This window comes from Anopheles ziemanni, chromosome 3 (genome assembly GCF_943734765.1).
Source record: "Anopheles ziemanni chromosome 3, idAnoZiCoDA_A2_x.2, whole genome shotgun sequence".
Taxonomy (NCBI): Eukaryota; Metazoa; Arthropoda; class Insecta; order Diptera; family Culicidae; genus Anopheles; species Anopheles ziemanni.
The window spans coordinates 2593354-2612974 of NC_080706.1; the positions used below are offsets into that span (position 1 = coordinate 2593354).

At 47.9% G+C, this 19621-nt stretch overlaps 1 protein-coding gene across 1 annotated transcript; it reads right to left on the bottom strand.

Annotated features, from left to right (window-relative positions):
- Nucleotides 1-2866: 2866 nt before the first annotated feature.
- Nucleotides 2867-17084, bottom strand: LOC131289183 (lachesin-like). Its single transcript, XM_058318391.1, has 8 exons — nt 16973-17084; nt 6120-6250; nt 5844-6051; nt 5599-5769; nt 4925-5053; nt 4476-4838; nt 4175-4312; nt 2867-3348 (listed from the first exon to the last, which is right to left on the bottom strand). The coding sequence occupies exons 1-8, from the start codon at nt 17082-17084 to the stop codon at nt 2867-2869; spliced, it is 1734 nt and encodes a 577-aa protein (XP_058174374.1).
- Nucleotides 17085-19621: the final 2537 nt, after the last annotated feature.

Here is a 19621-nt window from a genome sequence, read left to right on the forward strand (position 1 = left end):
CATTCGGGCCCGAGAATGACCGAAGGACGGGGAAAGCAAGTGTGAGGGAAAAGTGTAAAAGAAAAGGAAAATCCCCGGCGAAAGCATGTTTATGGCATAATTTCGTGTCCGACACCACCATGACGGAAGCGTCTTTTCGCGCGCGCATGAAAATGGAAAAGTGGTCGCCATGACGGCAGCGTGATGACATTGTCGTCTTCGACTTGCCCGTCGTCTTCGCCGTTGCCGCCGATCGACAACGGTTACTATGATTCGTCGACTCTTGATATTCATTAGTGAAGCTCTCAATTTGCATGCTATTAGCCGTGACGGCCATAATGAGACGGGGGGAGTGTGTGCGCGTGTTTGAGAGGAATAGTCCAGAAGAACCAGACTTTGGGTCCCGCTTTCATCGAAGGAAGAAAATATGAAGCACGCGTTATGCTCCGATGCACACCTTTCGGTCCGTTTCGGACGAGTGGGCATTTTCGTTGCCATAAGTTCGTGTTTATCGCTTGTCGAGTTCAGGGCTACTGGATGACAGATTTCAACCGCCACAAGCATCCAGAGAGCATGGCGAGCCGGGACGGAGCACATTCATCTGCGAGGCGTTGGAGCGAAGAGGAGCAATAAAAAAGACGGCCATAAACAAACGGCGTGAAACATCTGGAACCTAGAATAGCCATCCCCCCATGGTTCGTCGTCGTCTTTGGAGTAAAGAACATCGCCACGACCAACCGACGTCGGGTGGGTGGAGTGGGAATGAGTTCGATGTGTTGTGCTGATTGATTAATCGACGAACCGAGCAGGAGCCGGCACAAGATGGCGCCCGCGTCCGAAAGGGCGGGACGGGGCTGGCGTTCCGTGGTGACAATCATTGATTGGGTAATCAATCAGCAGGCGGAATGAGCATCGCAATTGTTAATCCAATGAGCCGTACGCCAACCTCCGAGGCTCGCGATGCGGTGCGATGGAGCGAGTTTGATCGATTTGTCGAAGGCGAGCGGATGAATTAATAAGACTTACGCCGACTTCCGGAACCGCCGCTCGTGGTGGTGATGGCGATGAGTAATCTTCCCCGGAAATGGGGAAGAGAGGATGCCGGGGAAGGACAGCAAATCACGGGCGTAGTGAGGCGTGATTAGTTCCTACATTTAAATGCCTTTAGTCTCAGCCAGTCCGAGCTGTTTGGCACCAGCCGGCCTTAATGTGATTCCAGTTTCAATCGAACGCATTCAATATGCTGAATTTGATCAGCCGATAGTGAATATTTAATTGGATGATGACATGTCGCGTTCTGCTCTGTGTGTGTGTGTGTGTGTGTGTGTGTGTGTGTGTGTGTCATTGTGGTAGATGCATTTTCGGAAAACCGCCTCTTTGATGCCGTTGGTGCACAGCAGCGTCATCTGCAGCATGATCCTGGTTCCGGTTTAATTTAGAAGCTAAATTAGACGAAAACAAATCTTCCAGTGGTTGTACAGTGGATTGATGTTAAATCTTGAATCCATTTAATCGAAACTTTATTCACATTGAACCAAAGATTTAAGGGGTGATTTCCTGGAAAAGCAATTTTAAGACAAATGACAGAATAGCTACCGCCATATAGAAAATATAGAATCAAATTCATAGGAAAAGTTCTTCCCATTTTAAGTAAGACTTTTGTTTGTATAACCATCCTGCACACTGTTCTACATTCATAGAAACATACTTCATTTCTCCTTCGCAAAGTCTGCCTTAAAACTCTCGACAAATAAACCGATCCGTACACATCCCCGGAAGATACGTTTCCACTGTAATTGATCTCGGAAGTTTCGTCCTCTTCAACAACACCAGACGTACGTGCAATTGATGCCACTTAAATAGTTTTGTAATGAAAAAACTTTTCCTTCGGTTATTTTGCAGATCGTTTGCACATTCCCATATCCGAAGCCCGAATCGGAGTGGGGTCTATCGCTTTTTAGCAAGTGTATCGATGAAAGTTTTGCTTCTACTTACGATCGTAACGGCGCAAGCGATCGCTTTTGTTATCGCCTTTTTGCTCTCTTTCAATCGATCCAAACGCCCAGTGGAAGATCTGAATGTGTTACCATAAAACTGGTTGAAAACCGTTTGTACGCATAAAACATTTTCATTAGATACATCATGGCGTAAAGGAAGATAAATACTCCTCCCGTTGGACACAAGTTGTTCGGATGAGCAGCAAAAGTGTAAAGAAGAGGGTTTGTGAAATTGTTACATGCAGAAGGGCCAATCGATCGATCACTTTGTTTCTCAATGTTTCCCATCATCAACATACGACCATTCGACACCGTGTGTTCGTGTGACTTTTGATTCCTTGTTCTGGTTTTCGTTTCTCTTTTATTGGTTAGTACTCTGATGCGTTTCAGTGTTCCGTTTTTGTATGATTTTTATTTCCTCATTTTTTTTTCGCCTCCGTTCGACATCTGTCAACTAGGGTGATACTTTTCTTTGTTGTCTATTGCAATTTATTACTGGAAGTATTTGCTTAATATGTACATCGTAACATGACCGGCCCATTTGCTCACTCTCTGCCTGCGGGGACTCGGTGCTTTCGCTGTGTATGTCTTCCCATTTTTCCCTAGCTCTTGGAGCCCGTCCATTTTTCTCTTCTTCTTGTATACTGGCTCCATTAGCCTCACCTGCTGTCCCTTATTCTATCGTTCCTTCCCTCTCGTTTCACCCTTCTATAATTCGATCGGCCACTCGGTACCTTCCCCGGTCCGGGCGAGTCCGTGACGGTCGTTGTTTTCTGATTAATCCTAGCAAATTAGAAAACAACATTACCTTCGTTACCTCTTTCGCAGAGGGTGATGTCGTCGTCGTCGCCGCCGCCGGTGACAGATGGCGTGGAGAGCCGTTCGGGCCCTCACAGACCGTTCGGTGCGTGGTGAAAGACGAGCTCGGCCGAGGTTTTCTCCTTCGGCTTCCGGCCGATCAGGACGAGCAGCAGAAAAAGCGTTATCCAGGGAAGATAGATTTGAAAGTAGCGAAAAAAGGACACGCAGGACAGGGCCGTCACGATCAGGATGCTCATAAATCTATCCTGCAGCCCCGGCAACCGGTTCGGCCAGCCGCCGAGCGTCCCGGCGGTCCAGCGGCCACCGAGCAGCACCACGGTCGAGGGCGGCGAGGCCGAGGAGGCGGCGGACGAGCCGTGCGGGTTGGCCGAGGCGGAGGAGGAGGACGACGACGATGACGAGGAGGAGGACGATTTCGAGTAGGCCGTCAGCTGGGGATAGTTGATGTAGGTCTCACCGTTCGCTCCGTACTCGACGTAGGCTGGCGAGTAAGTGACGTACTCGACGATGAACCCGGTCGGGGGATAGGGCGTCGTGTCATGGGAGGACCCTGTGGGCGCGGGGGACGAATAAAAACGAGAAAAAATGACATCATTACAGGACGAAGGTGTTCTTGTCACGTTGGAGGGCTTTCGACCGAAACCGACCGGCACATCGATCGACTTAACAAGCAGCAGCCCAACAAAAGGGCTTCACTGGCGCACTGGTGTACACAATGTTGGCACGCTCTATTTTTTATTGCACTGTTATATTTTACGTAACTCTTATGAAAATAACCATTAAACAATAAATTTATTAATTCCAAAAAATAAAAATTCATACCCGCAATTTTTAGTTAATAATCAAATCAGGTTATAAATATACTATTATTATACAGTGTTTGTTAAGGTTCTTTTTAAGTTAGGGGGAAAAGAAGAAGCGTAGAAGCCATGCCTGTTTCATCAAAGATCTAGTAGGCTTTTCTCATTTATGTACGTGGAAAGTTGGTCCTTTTCTATAACGGAGGGTCTAGTCTCGGAAAGGATAACCGACGTATCGGCCAAATGTTAAATATTTGTTCCATTTCTTCACAGAATTAGTAATAACTAGTCCAATGAGATAATTAACAAACCATCCAGTATCGAAAAACGCAAGTGTTATACGACTTGTCCATAAAAGTAATTACCGCATTTGCTAGATAAAGATGTAATTGGAAAGTAAATAACTACTACAAGAACGCAGAGTCAACATTTGGTTTAGAGCCTCGAGAATATACAGTGTGTCATTTGCAACTGTTAGGAAGCTAACTTTCGCAAACATAAATAATTGTGCCACACAGCCACACACAAGTGTTTTGGATCGAACTGGAAAGGACATTGCTGGTGAAAGCTACTCACTTGGGCCCATTAGTGTCGTTCGACGGCGCGACGGCGGAGTGGGCGGAGGTGGCGCCGGGGTGGTGGTGGTGGTAGTGGTCGTCGTTGTCGTCGTCGTCGTGGTCGTCGTCGTGGTGGTGGTTGTGGGCCTTTTAATCTCTGCAAATTGCAATCAGGGGACGAGAGAGAGAGAGATGGGAGAAAGCAATCGATCACACAACAGCAGGCACAAACCCCAGAATCTAACCTAATTCATGAGCCCAAAAGTGGTTTCCCCACCCCAATGGGAGGGTAGTCATTTGGCCTCCGTTTGGCAACGTACCGTACAGCCGGATCGTCCGGTTGGCCTTGCCGAAGGCGTTCGATGATATGCACATGTAGTTGCCGGCGTCGGCCGCCGAGAAGCTGCGTATCCGGAGCGTCATCTTGGACGCGTAAAGGCTGCCGTAGTGCTGCTCCCGGATCTCGTACCGGTCGCCGTTCAGCATGATCTCCTGGTAGTGGTCTGCGCCGCCGCCGGAAGTGGTGCCGGAAGCTGATGGCACCTCCGAACCGCGGACACCCTTCGCCACCTTCGTCCAGTAGTTGACCGAGCGAGGAAACGACTCCACATCGCACTCCAGCTCGACGTCCGACTCTTCGTAGGCACCGAGGAGCGTTTTCGTCGTGGTCACATTCGGTGGAACTGGGGGCCGAGATGGGAAACGAGTACCTTAATAAACCTGAGACGGGGAAAATCTTTTCCCAACCCTCGACCAAAAGCACACTTACAGTGAACGTTCAGATAGACACGCTTGCTGACGGCGGGCGGAACCTCGTTCGAAGCGATGCACAGGTACGCACCCATCTGCTTCCGGCTGACGTGGGTTAGATTCAGAAAGATGCCGACATGCTGCTCAACTACCAATATAGAATGAAAAAACAGAGAGAGAGAGAGAAAAAATCGAATGCAAACCATACGATCAAAGTTAGTTACTTGAAAACAATAAAGAAAATTGATATGCCCAAGAAAAAAGGGTCAATAGAGCGGACCATCCTTCCCGACCTTCGCACACAACTTGTTGCCTTCGACATCAAAGTACTTTTACGCCGTTTTTTTTTTTTGTGCTTCGGAAAAGGGGCAGACAATTTCAGTTACACTTTTATTTGCTCCTCTGAACCTTTGTCGGTTCTCGGGTTTGGCGGTTGAGTGATGATAAAATAAATAATAAAAAAATATCCATCGTAGCAAGCGAGGAAGGATACTCGATACGGAAATGGGGAAAAATAAATGGTGAACAATATTGGCCTCAATTTGAGGTTAGAGCCGCCGCCGCCGTCGGTTGGCTATAAATCAAAAAACCCTTTCGCTGGAAATTTGAAGGAGACTATATGGAACATAAAAGTGGTTAAAGGTAAAAAAATGATTTTTCATTTCAGGGAAGGAATTTCCCATTTTCACTTACATTTTCGCATTTCGGTGCCATTGCGCTGTACATAGATTGGGCTTCCATTATCTCGTCGCCAGGTAACCTTCGGTGCTGGATGTCCGGTGGCGCGGCAGAAGAACGTTGCATTTCCACCCTCGCGCACGGTCAGATCCGAGGACGACTGCTCGTCGGAAATGTCGGGCGGAACTGTTGGAAAATGGACATGAATTGCGCACCCCCCTGCACCGTCGACGAATACCTCTCGGCTGATTGCTACTTACGCTGCACGTCGACGCAGCCTACTTGCTTCTGAAGCGGCGTGACGTTTATTTGACACATGTAGCAACCACGGTCGGATTCCCGCACGTTCCGTATCTTCAGCCGCCAGACGTCGCGCTCCTCCTGCGTCACGCTGTAGCGCGAGTTGTGGGTCACCACCCGTCCCTGGAGGGCCAGGACTGTCTGATCGGAGGCTCGCATCCAGCCGACCTTTGGGGTTCGCGGAGGGGTCACGAGGTTAGCTTATGGTCGACGGGAGAAAGGGAAATGGCACTTACCTTGTAGGCACCTAAATTTTGTACAATGCAACTGAGCGTCGCCTCTCTACCTATAGGAACTGTCACGTTCTCGATGGGACTCGCAAAGCTCGGCTTCTGCTCGTGCTCGTTGCCACGTGTTTCCGGATTTCCTAAAGGGAGGGAAGAACACACACACACATGCGCGTACATACAAGGTAAATCAAATGTCAGACGGGAGAAAAAGCGTGAATTTTCAAACTCACAACCGGAAGGGCTCGCAGTCCCGTTTCCCTAGGATGGTATTTTGCCTGCCACGGAAAAATCCAACAATCCGAAACTATTTCCCTTTCCCTAACAAGGGAAAAGTGCCCTTCGTGGGAGCTAGGTTTTTGACAACCTGGCGACAACCACCGGTGTGTTCGCGTTGTCTCTAATTTTTAATACCTTCCGTCGAAATCAACTTTTTGAGTACAAAAACAAAAAACCAGTGGGAAAACCTGCTGCACGGGGCTGCAATTGGATTTTTCCATTTCAATTTTGCGGCGGTGTTCGACGGGTGTTTTTTTCCGTCGGGGGGGTTAGTTAGTTTGTTCGTTGGACCGGCTTGGTTGGAAGCTGCTGGACGGTATTATGTAACGAAGCCCCGCGGTGACGTTGATGAGACACAAAAGATAGCAAAAGCAAGCAGCAGCGCCCGTGGAAAACTTTCGCCACCAAACATTGCAGGCAGGAAAACATCCACTGGTTGGTTGGCCCTGATTGGAAAGTTTGCTGCCTGGAAAGCTGCCTGGGCGTGTTGGGGGGGGAGAAGGAAAATATCACGCAACAAAAAAAGGAGTACTATCCATTTCCCAGGGCGAGAACTCCCCGAAAACCGAACCCTCCAGCAGCTCACCGGTTTCGGGCTGGTGCGAGGGTGTTTTCCAGAACAACGGGTGGTTGGAAAAATCGTTGGTGGGAATGTTAGAGTACAGTAAATTTCGGTCCACACGCATCGGTTGTTGGTGACAGTTTACAAAGCCAACAGTAGCTCTCCAGCTTTTCCTCCGACAAAACACACCCCTAAGATTGGAACGGGAACGGAAAACTCGAGGAGTGCACAACGTGTTAGTGGGTGTGTGGGTGTGTGTGTGTGTGTGTGATGATGCTGGATAACTTTCCTTTTTTTTCCTCTTTAGACTTTTTTCAAAAGGACCTCAAAAGGGAGATTCTGCAATACCGAAGGGTTGGGGGGTGGTTCGAATTTTCGTGTTTACTTTTCACAGTTCAGTGTTTGCCATGTTGAGTGTGAAAGCATCGGGCGGATTGGTGATGTTTCCCACCAAACACACACACACACACACATACTCGTTAGGGAAGGGAAACTTTCCACCCGGAACAGAGAGAAAAAATGCGTGCTCGGGAAAAACCCGTGGCGGCGGGATGCAAACGGTGGAAAATTACAGTTTAATTGTTGTGTATGTGTATACGCCGTTGGCCGCGGCGACAGCTGGTTCATGTTCCATGTTGTTCGGCTTGTCGGAGGGTCTGGTTTTGGTTATGGGGCGTTTGTGATTAACAAACAAAAAAAAAGGAAAGAAAAACGAACCGAATTTCGAATCGTTTCCACCCAACTTTTGCCCTTCGTTTTTGGAGCAAACCCGCACACCTGGAGGGTTTCCGATGGGGGCGTAACAATCAAAGGCAGTGTTGCAATGTTGGTTTAGGACGCTCTGTTTGTACTTTAATTCGTTCGTGCCCGAAAAAATGCCACATGTATCGTGCCAAACGTTGACCTTTTACGGTCACCTAATGTAATGCGATCAAAAGCGTAAAAATTCGCGAACATAAAGTGAGGTGGGTGAGGGATGAAATGAAACGTGATCATTAAAAGGTTAATCAAAGGGTGAACTTAACTGTTTGCAATCCATGCGGTACGTAATTTTCTCTTATCTTCGTGCCCGTTTTGCTCGTGTCATTAACAGCCAAGCAAAAAAGGAATTGTTTTTACGAAAAACAGCAGATCGAATAAAATTAACGCCCTTCCCACGGTTGCAGTTTGTGTCGTGTTTGGTATATCATTTGAACATCTGATCCGGTTGTCGATTGGATGTTGGATTGCGGGTCCCCGATCCCCCGATAACCACCACACACCGGGGCGGTGTTTGCGGGTGCGACAATTTCCCAACCCATTTCCGAGGAAAAACTATGTCCACGCCACACATGGGGCAGGTGGGTGAAAACAATACGAATCATGTTCAGAAAATAAATCATCGCTCGAAATCGAATATCGAATATTTATATTCGGTAGGCAATAAATTCAAGCCGATCTCGTAAATTACCTTTCCTGTTCGGGGAGGAAATGGAAACGAGAGAAATCAATTCGAGTGTGTGTGTGTGTGTCGTCCGAGGAGACCAGGTGCTAACACTTCCTTCCCACTTCCGTTTCGCTCCTTCCATTGGTTACTCAAAAGGAACGAAGGAAATGAATCGATTCAACTCGAGCAATGTGCGAGCCATTTTTCTTTCTCGAGACTGAGAATTGAAACTTTACTCCAAAAGGCGCATTGGAATCTCACACGGGAGCGTCCGTTTCTTCCCTTGGTCCACCTTCGGCGAAGGAAGGTATCCGGGACTCCGGCAATTGCAATTGAAACTCAAATGAATCAACATTTGGGCAGCGAGAGGAATGCGATTGAAAATGCGAACGAGCCTTCGCTCCGAAAGGGGTTTTCCATTTCCCCGGCGGGAGAGAATCGGTAAATTACAAATTATTCTGGTGTGATTTTGGACCTGTTTTACCCACAAAGGAAAGGACAAGAGGGAGGAAATAGTTATTAGCTACCGGTTAATCGATCTGCCAAATGTTTTTTTTTTTTCGGGAAAATTGGAAACGATTTTTAGTCGAGTCACACAACGGGTCGTGGAAATGTGCTGTGTTGGAATTGCTAATGGCTTTTGGGATGCGGGATCGCATCATTACCTGAGGAGGCACGTGAGCAGACGTACACGGAAACGGTTTCAAGAAGTAAGTCATGTAGAAGACGATGTGACTACGATGCATTTTTCGCTTCCGCATGAGCAACAACCTATGGCTTTCATTTCAATTTCCGCGCTACAGAGAAATGTTTTACGCTTCCGGTTTCATTCAATTTCCTGAACGATTGTTTTCAAGCGCTTTAAGAAGGACCGGATTTCTTTTCGGGCACTGAAGTGTGCAATATTTCATTGAAAATCTGAAGGAAATTCATCCCTAGCTACAGCTTCAATCAAGCTTAAATTTCAATCCAACAGTGATTGTTACAGATGACTGGGATTTAATATGGAAACTGGCGACCGGATCTCGGTCTCTTGGAGCACCCGGAAAAGTGCTCAATCCGAAACCCTCGGCCCCGGTTTCGAACGAAAACGCCGTGAGCCAAATAAAGTGTTATAATAGTGCGAACAAGTACAAAAACCGGTTTCCCATGTGTCCTCTCTTCCATTCCGAAGGAACGGATTAAGGCAACTAAGCTGACGCCATAAATTGTGCCACCCCCCCACACGCCGGGTGGGTGGAAAAACAGTTCCCATTGCATCGCGCAAATTGCCCTCCATCAGTCTAATAACGATCGATTGGCTTCGGGAGGAGTAAAAGAACAACAACATCGTCCCCGTTCCGAGCGTGCCACCGAGATTTGCTTTTGCTCGACGAGACACACAAATTTTCCCCCCACCTTTTGCAGAGGAAGAAGAAAAAGGCAGCGAAAACCTCTCCCGAAAGTGCTGACTAAGCGTGCGCTCGGCGAAGCAGACGGTTTCGGGAGATAAATCAGTGCATCGCATCGTCGTACCATCAGGCCTTGGGCCGGGAAATTTATTGGTTTTCCGCCGAGACCGAGCGAAACGGGGATAAACACATGCCTGGTGTCGGCGGGGTGTCACTGGTGTTGTTGTTGGTGTGGAGGAAAACCTGCTCACCATGGAGATGGTATTTTTCAATCAACGATTTACACTCTAATCCCATCTCGTCCGCTTCAGGGGTGTCCGAGTTCCGGTGGTGCTTTTGTTTTCCCACCCCTTTGGGGGTTCGTTTTAACGTTCCACACTTTTCCGGTGATCAAAAGGCGAACCTACCATTAACCGATACATCCCATAATGACCAATTTCCTCCATTTTCCGTTGGTGTATTGTTAATGGTGCGACGGTCGGACCAAACCGGTGGTCCGTGGATTACGACTTTCCCTCAAACCACAGAAGCCTCACCAAAAAAAAAAAAAAAGGAGAACGATTTTCCGCATTGTCATGAATACATTCTCTCGGCCAAAAAAAGACAATGAAAGCTACATCGTCCACAGTTAATGGGATCGCTTCGGGTGGGGTTGTTGGCTTCAGGCGGAACAAACAGGGACCAATCCTAACTCATTTCTCGGTTTTCCGGTCAATCAACCGTTTTTCCCTCCCCCTCCGGATCGTCGTCAACCAGCAGTCCTCGTTGTGGCGCATGTGGTGAACCTCGATCCATTTGAAATGTGAACGGAAATGTGTGTCCTGGCCGTTGCCACTTTTTCGTTGGAACACTCAAGCATCAAAGAAATGTTTGTCCTTTGCTGAGAAATCGTGATTGGCGCCGAGGAACAAGTCAAAGCTTCCAATCGAAGTTGCAAAATGACCAAAATGTTGATGCCGTAGTTTACCTTCCCTATTTTTGGAAGCGCTTAGAACAAGGGTTGTTGTAAAACTGATTGAAAAAGGTGTTTGCTGTAACTGTTGGTATAAGCTACTGCCTTCATAGACCTTAAAGCAAGAGTTGTTTATTAGGAAAACAGCAAGCAAATGCAACCGCTTCCAACGTTCAACCATATTTGCTGGATGCACTGTGCAGATGCAGCCGAGTTTTACTGCGATATCCTTCTCTTTGACGCAACGCATCATCCGCATCAACCGTAAGGTAGATCCGCACACCGGAAATGAAAATTTAGATCGATACCAATATCGTTACGGGTGGGGGGAAAGTGGGGTGGGCAAGAAAGGCGCCAATACATGACACACATTCGAACGCGTCCCGGACGCATCCATTGGGAAACAATTGGCACTCGCTGCGTCGGCCGATACTTTCCCGGATTTCGGATTCGCCGAGCTTTATTTGTGCCATCCGGAAACCAGATGTATATTTTCTCTGCAAAATGAACCATTGCGTATGATCCGGAATTAGGTTCGCGTGGGAATGTTTCGAGTTTCGGGCGAGTTCCATAATTTGCCACGATGTGCCAGATGTTGAGCCCAGCAAACTGCACCGAGTGTTCCCTTTTATGTGGGGCCAAGTCCTATCATCAAGGTTGGTTCCCCGGATTTAACCCGGGCCAGTAATCGGAAACGCTCGACCAACCGACTCCGAACCGAACTCTGTTCGATTCGAAAACCCTGCCTGGTTGTATCGAGCTCTTCCTTCGAGCTCGACATCGCATCACAAACAAATGGTGCATTTGCGCTCAATCATTATTCAAACGCTGCAACTGCTGCACGATAAAGCGTTCAGGAGTGTCCCCATCGTATGCATTGGCACAAACACTTTGCCCGCAACCAAAGGTCGGCAGGTGGTCGAATCGGAACCTTGCAAATGTAGTTTTTGTCACCTGCTGTTTGTTCAACCAGTGGAGCGGAGTATTGCTCCCTGTTAACTGGAAGGGAAGCGAGGAAACCGATTGTCCGAAGTCTGTAACAAATACTGCAATTGTTCAATAGGAAATTTGAACTCTGCAGTGATTATATTTCATTGGAATAAACCCGATTCTTCGACCGGATTTATTTGCATGATTTGTTTCTTATTTAAAGTAAAAAGTACCAAGGGTTTCACGAGATGTTTTACTGTATTCTCTTATAATGTTGAATACAGCGAACGATGCTGCTGTTTTTAAAATATTACTTTCCCTCTGTATATCCCTCAAACTTCTTCACGTTTCTTTCTTCATCAAAAGCCCAACGTCATTCAACGCCAAAGTCACCATTTGAAGTATACGAAGTAGACCGCTTCCGGGAAAACCCATCCTAAAAGGAAACCTTATACCGTAAGGAATTGGTGCTGGCAACGGTATTGACGACCGCAATCCTCCAAGCTCATTAAATACAATACACCCTTAGCCAGCGTGTTCTGTTTTGTAAAATGTTTCGCTTCATTGTAAAATTCCCGTGCGGCTGGTGAGTGTAATGAGTTTCAGATACTTCCGTTTTCCCGTCGAGTTTCCGATACTTTCTAACCGAGGTAAGGAAGTAAAAATAGGCAGGGAAGTAAAACTGAATGAATTTAAATTTATCTCTTGAGTAAGGATGGGGAAAATGGAGGTACAAAAGTGGACCTAATTTTCGATCAATGAAAATTCAAACATAAATATTTTTTATGTTCGCTCGTACGCAAAAATGAAGCAGAAAATTGACAAGAACGTACAAATAATTCCATCTGCTCTTTTCTTTTTTGAACAATACTGCCGGAAGTGATTAAATAAAAGATAATCATCATTCCTTTCATTGTGCTTCAAAATTATGTGTTCATGCGAGATTTTCCTCGAATTAACATAATTATTAACATCTTTAAAATGTCCTCTTAAACGCCCTGATGGCTGCACGAGCACCGCAAGAAGAGCAACGGCCACGAAGAATGGTGCTTCTCCATCCCGCAAAGATGCTAAAGGTGCGAGTAAAAAGTTGCAACATAATTCAAATAAAACACCCACTAAATTAACGCCTACAATTGACGCTGGCAAGCGCCCCCGCCTGGCGTACCGGTGGATGCTAACGTCCACGACATTTTAAAGACAATCCTGAGGATGGAAAACTGGCGAGAAGGGCGAGGGAAAGCTACTCCGAGCTACTCTTCCCCGCCACGCTCGAGATGGCAAACATCACAACATCTTTCATCGTTCTCGAGAGCCCATAATCCACTTACTGCCGCCCGCCACCCGCGTCGTCAGCAAAGGGAAACGAGGACGATTTGAAGTTTTCCTCCCTTGCACCACGCCACGCTTTTCTTTTCCACCCGCTTTTCCACCCGCTTTCCACGGGTTGAAGTGGCCGAAGCAACAGCGAAAAGGGGTTAATTCCTGCAGGATGCCGCTGACAGTTGGGTGACTCTGTTTTAAAAGCATTTTCCACTGATGCAAATGAGAAAACATTAGTGAGTGAACGCCGTTTCCCGGGGTTCATTTTTCCCGCTCGGTCACAGTCGGGGACGCCGACTCGGGTGGTCCAGAGTGCACTTGTGGAGGCTGTTAACTTGACGGAAGTAGAGTATGAATCGCTCGACACTTCGCTGCCCGGACAGTTTGTGGCCAAACGCGCAAACACATTAGCACACACACACACACATTTTATCTGCGGTTACTGGCGCTGTAATTGTTAGTGCGCGAATGTTTGGTAAACTTTTGACAGTAAAGTCGGCCAACGCTCAAGCGAGGATTAAGCGCGGTGACCGGCACTTCGGTTGCTTGGCTTCGGCTTGAACCTTTTGCGACAGTTTAGTCCTTCGTCGACGTCGCTGGAGCTCGTGGGAACTCGCGGAGTTCGTAAATCCACGCACTCCAACATGGATCCAATAATCACCGCGCTGAGCTCCGAACACTTGAACAATTTATGCTACACCTAATCGCTTATGGGATTTGGGAGATCAGTGTCTTTCTCCCTCGCTCTCTCTCTCTCTCTCCTCCTGCTCGGCGCAAAACTTTCGTCCGCCATAAGCCAAAACCTCGAGCAACTCCCGAACCGAAACACATACAAATTGTTTCTCGGAAGACGGGCGAGCCGTTTCTCCGACAAAATGTGCCGCGTGGGTAACGGCCCCCGTGTTCGGTCGGACAAATCGTTCCGGTCCGGGGCGATCGCCAGACTCCCGAAGACTCGTCGGTTTTTAAAATGGCCTTATTGGGTTTGTATCAATAATGCAGGGACCATCATCCGGACGGTCCAACGACAGCGTTCGTTCGGGCCAAACAAATGCCAAACTTTTCTCTTTTTTCCATTTTCATCCACCGTTTCCGGCCTCCCAAGCTCCTTTTCACCCCCACGGTGCGATAAAGTTTTACTCTATTGGTTTACGGTTGGATGGATTTCGTCGAACTGAGCTTCGGCGGGGGGTGGCTTTGAATGGTTTTAATTTTTTTTTTGTGTTTAGTCCCGCGTTCCTCTTCAGGTTGCATTCATTTTTTCCGGGAAGTTGTTGTTCGGCGGCATTAACGGCAAATGTGTTTGTTGTTGTGTGCGTGTTCGTGTGCCCGATGCGTGCTGAATAAGAAAGAGGATTTTCCTTCGGTTCCGTACCGCTGAATGTGGTCTTGCCATTCGGCTTTTCCCCCGCTCATCCCACTCAGCACAATGTTCCCCTCGGTTCCGTGTTGGCTTTTGTTTGAGAAATCACTCGGAAGCGCCATTGATCCTGTGTGATGGTCAGGATGTACCATATTCCCGCCTTCATTCAATTCCCCTCCCAGCTCCACCGAGGAGATTCTTTCCGTTTTCCGAAAGACATTTTTTTTTATTTCATTCGCGATCGGACGTTCCCAATGCGAGTCCCTGGCACGTGTTCGAGTGCCTTTTTTCCACTTCATCCAACGTGTGGCAGCAGTTGTGTGTTTGTTTCTGTGGAACGGAATCTTCAATAAAGAATATTTTCCTTTTCGATTCGTGAGCGAGCACGAGAAGGACGAAAAGAAGAGACAAACTCGAAGCAAGAAAACGGTCAGTGGAGCATAAGCGTAGAAACTCGTGTTCTTGAACCTTCTCCTCTGTATGCCCAGTGGCGGGGTGGGAGGTCGGAAAACATTCCCACATTTCACCGCTGGTCACCACGTGCAGCATCCAATCCAATATATATATATATATGTACCCGATTTGGGATCGATAGCCAAAAGCCTGTTACGGGGGTCACAAAACAAAACAAAAACGAACCGAACCAAAGCGAGCAAAAAAGCCCGGGGAATCAATGGGGAAAACCCGGGAAAAACTCCCTCAACAAGCTGGCCAATAAAAACCGGAAAAACATGATTGATGGATTGTCATTTTCTATCATTGCACTCTTGCAAAGAGCGCTTTCGGTGGATTTAATTTTCTCCCCCGCGTCTCCCCTGTGCTCTGCAGCAACCTTCTCACCCGCCGGGAGGGATGTTTTTCTTTCCGGGATTCTATTTTGGAACAACATTGTCCCGCTTGGTGGAAAGCTTACTACTAAACCGCGCACCATGTGCAGCTCCAAAGCCTCTCCGGGCTTGCTGAAGAGCTGCTCTTCCGAAGCGAACGATACTCGAAAGAGTGTCATTGAGGCATGGTAGTAGCAGAGGTGGCCTTTGGGGGGTGGGAAAGCATCCATTCAATTTTAGCACATCGACTGTGCGCGCGGCGTGGCGTCTAAGCGTTTGTGTTTGACAAGCTTCACCTTGCATTCCGACACATGATTGATGGTTCCGATAGAAGTCATCATCCGGTGATAGTGGCAAGCGGAAAATGAGCGAGGGGAAGGGGGAGAACCTATCCGGAAGTGGGTGTGAGTGTGTGTGTGTGTGTGTGTGTGTGTATTTTTGTCTCACTCCGTCTCAGCGCCCGGCGTTTGATTGACCTATAGGTTTTCGGCTCTCGGGTAATAATTAATCAACCTATCGGAAGCGTACTTAATCAACACTTGAGGTCAACCGTAAATTATGAACGTTTCATCCGCCCCGAACCTCGAAAGCCAGCCATCCCGATGGTGGCGGTCCCGTCGAAGCCGCAAACGATTGAAACCGACTGGCCCCCTTTTCCGCTTCGGCCATCCTTGACTGATGGCGTTGCTGAATTTATGCAGCGCTCGAGTCATCGAATATGAGACACCATTTCGAGCTCGAAGGGCCAAACCCGTATGCATTAAATGCAACCGAAGTTTATGGTTCACCGGGAATAAATCTTTCCCGGATGATGAACGTCAGGGACGCCGGCCCACTGGTGAAACGATACTGTTTTCAATAAAGCTGAAAGATGAAAATTGATTATCAACTCGAAGCAGATGTTCCTTTGGGTAGTTGGTGGCTTTATTTCATTAAAGTTTATGAATGACATATTAATTTTTCCAATAACTCAAGCATGTAAATTTACTTAAAAAAAGGACAAGTTTACTTAACTAAAATACCATTAAGAAAAATGATTTACGCATGACCGTGCAAAACCATAAAATTATTTGCACCTGCTCGAACCACTTCGAACTCAATCTAATCACTAATAACTGACCCTTTTCCTTTATCTAACTGGCAAGGGGGAAAACCATAAGCTAGAAGATGCTGATGTGAATTCCCCATACACTCGCGCAAATTCACGAACCCTGCAAACCTTTTCTGCATTAATGTGATAAACGATAACTACTTCTCGAAATCCAATTCCTATTTCAAAATCCATTTCCAAATCCCACGACCAGCGAACCGCATTTTCTAGAAAACCCCGAAAGCACTCCCAGGACGTTCCCGTCAGGCTTACGCTCGCAAACTCCTCGGTGGGGGGAGAATGGAAAACCCGGACCAAGATGTTGAAAGTCATCACAATCTCATAATATCTTGATTGATCATCAGCTCGATCGGGGCATGTGTGCGGAATAATAACGCCTCCTCTACTCGAATGTGTGCTTGGGATTTTCCATCGCCCGTTCGTGGGCACGATGGGAGCCCTCTTGTGTTTGAAAATTAAAGCCCTTCGGAGAGACCTCGCATCCCTCCCCGCCCCTTTTGTCGCCGAGTGTGAAGAACATCCCATCTTTGTGTTTGCGAGGACCTCGTCCCTCTTACCAAATAGTTGAAAATTCCAAAGGATTTGCAAACACGCGCTACGTGACCATTTGCGAATCCAAATACCGAGCTTCCGAGCAGCCCGACGATGTTCTCCTCCTCCTCCTCCTCTTCCTTCGCTGTTCGAGATCGAGCACTTACCCTTGACAAACATCGTCAGCCACAGTCCCAGCCACAGCAATAATCCACCGCCGGTCGGAAGACGCCGGCACCGGACGCCGGACGAGGTTCTCCGCCGCTTCGGGTCGCTCATAACTTCAGCTCCCTTTTCAGCGTTTTTATACCGAGCACGTACCGTGCGGACGCGGACGACGTGGTGGCGGCCCCCGCTTTCTACGCCAACTCTTCCGACCCGTGGCAGCAGAAGGTTGTTCGATTCGTCCCGATTGTGTCGTTTCCGTCCGTTTGTGTATTTGGTTTGTGGACTAAAGCCACGCACTAAAATATGATGAGCCAGATGGAGCGGCAGTAAGCAAGTTTTTCACACGCTGTTTTCCGACTGGGGGCCAGTCGTTTGAGAGGGCAGTTTCATAAATTGGTAAAATATTCTCTTCCACCAAAACCGGGTTGCGGGCCCGTTTTTCCGAGCGGAATCGTTTTACGACGAGTCACCACCACCACCACCAGAGGCCTCAATCTGGCCTATATCTACGATTCGATGCTCGTAAGCACTCCGTCGTTAACCCTTTCGGTCGAAATCGATGACGACGTCCTTCGCCTTTACGATTGGCCATCATACTCGCACATCCTGTGACGTACGGCCGGCGTTGTCAAATTGGCACATTCGTGAACTAAATATATGTGTGTATGTGGCTGTTCGCAATAATCGTAACAATCGTTCGACACTCGCACTTCCCGGGCCCTGGAGGCGACCGGAACGGGATTTTCACGAAACTATGTGTGTTATTTCACGGGCAGGCTTTCACTTCACTCACTCACCCACCCACCTGACCGACCGACGACGTGGCCGGGCCGTCGATCGAGGCCGAAATTAACGATTTGTATGCGTGGGTTTCCGGCGCACGTACTGGGCACTTCATTTTTTCTTCGCTTTCTGCGTGCCGCTCCGGATCTTGCGGACGGTTTTCCACCGGCGCACCGGGTTTATTTACTTAGGGCGCACACGCAGCCCCCTCCCCCCGCCCCGGAACCCGACTCGAAACCTTTCGCCTGTCAGATGCTGTGAGTATTCCAATAAAACCACCCGCTTTTTCTTTGCGATAACTTTTTACGGCCCTCCCTCCCGTTCGAACTCCCGTTCCCGCAAAGCACAAATTGTTAGTTATTTTCACTATCTGATGTGGGTTCCGTTTCCGGCATCCGTCCGGTGGGGCCGCTGAGAGCACGGTGGAGCGATCCCAAACTTCGGCTCGAGCGAACTTTTGCGTGAAACTTTGCTTCCCCGTCGTCGTGGAACCGTGGTTGGCACTTTCCTGCAAATGGGATGGTGAGGAAAAGATAAAGATTCTCTTAGCTGATGGTTTACATCGATTTAAGTAAATTATTTATGTCAAACCCCGTTCGCCCCGAAAGGGAGGTGACCTTTTTTTGGTCAATATTTTACGACCCCGTAATGCGATATTGGAAAAATGATATCCATCTCGATTCGACCCTTCGGCTGTCGAGCTGTTTGCAGATCTTTCGGCGCGCTGGCGATATTCCTTGGAGGATGGCGTTTTGGCATCGTTCGAGGGCATGTGTAGCCATTTTTCGATGTGCTCGTGCTCGTGGGATGTTTGCTTTCGGACGCGCGTGACGAAACTAGTGAGATTAATTTCATTTCGCCACGATTCGGAAGAAATCACTTAGCGTTTCGGGGTGAGCAAACAACTGCACGGGAACTTGAAATGTTTACTGAACGATTCCTTTTCCGATCACCACCATCGCGATATTTACAGCAAAGTTTACTCCTGAGCAGCTGCTTTTTCAGCCCGGGACACATGGTCATTTAGTAGATTGGAAAACTTCCGTAGCGCTTGCGGTTTTTGCATACTTCATGAAGAGCGGCAGACATGAAAGTCAAAGTGGCGACGTCGAGCAAATATTGCGAGTACATCGCAATCAGCAGAACCCACACGAACAACCCACGAGTTGCTTGTAGCGGGTGGAAAGCTGTGAAGTCATTTTTACGACGGACAAGAAGCGAGCTACCAGCTTCTGGGAAGGAGCAGCATTAATTGATTAAGTGAACTTTTCCAGCATGAGAAGTTCCGATTGATTGAAAAATGTGTCGGCTTGTGGAAAGTATCCCGTTCAAGTTAATTGTAACCTTTCCGACCTGGCTTTTATGCGTCGTGAAGCAGTGGATCCACAAAAAAAAACAGAAAAGGCCATACCTGGCAAGTGTTCTGAAAACGCCTCAAGGTTGTTCTTCACTCCCACTCCCACAGCCTTGTAAGTGCTTGTCCGGCAAAGATCACGTTTTACACCTTCCGAGAACATAACGAAAAGCTTTGTTTTCATTTCGCCTTTTCCACCGAGGCCCGCGTGGAAAGCCTTCCACCCGCAGCCCTTTGTTTCGCACATTTATCGCCCATTAACAAACAGTTGAAGATTTATGTCCCTCCGCAAACCATCACGTTTTTCGAAGCCCTCCTTATCCACCGTAGAAAAAGAGAAGTAGTTAAAATCCGACACCCCCGCTTTCCTAGGACCATTTGCCTTCATCATAGCAAATTGTCTCTCAAAACCTGCCGACGGTGACGGTGGGGGTGTTTAGGTATGTCGTTAAAACTCAACCTCCACCATGAATAGGCTGTGGGGGTAAATCCGGGGTTGGAAGCGAAAGGA

What these genes read in the sequence shown, in the direction of transcription:
- LOC131289183 (XM_058318391.1), bottom strand. Translation starts at nt 17,084, where the DNA reads ATGAGCGACCCGAAGCGGCGGAGAACCTCGTCCGGCGTCCGGTGCCGG. An exon ending in TGTCTATCTGAACGTTCACT is followed by an intron (nt 4,839 to 4,924) that starts GTAAGTGTGCTT and finishes CTCGGCCCCCAG; the next exon opens with TTCCACCGAATGTGACCACG. An exon ending in AACGACACTAATGGGCCCAA is followed by an intron (nt 3,349 to 4,174) that starts GTGAGTAGCTTT and finishes CCGCGCCCACAG; the next exon opens with GGTCCTCCCATGACACGACG.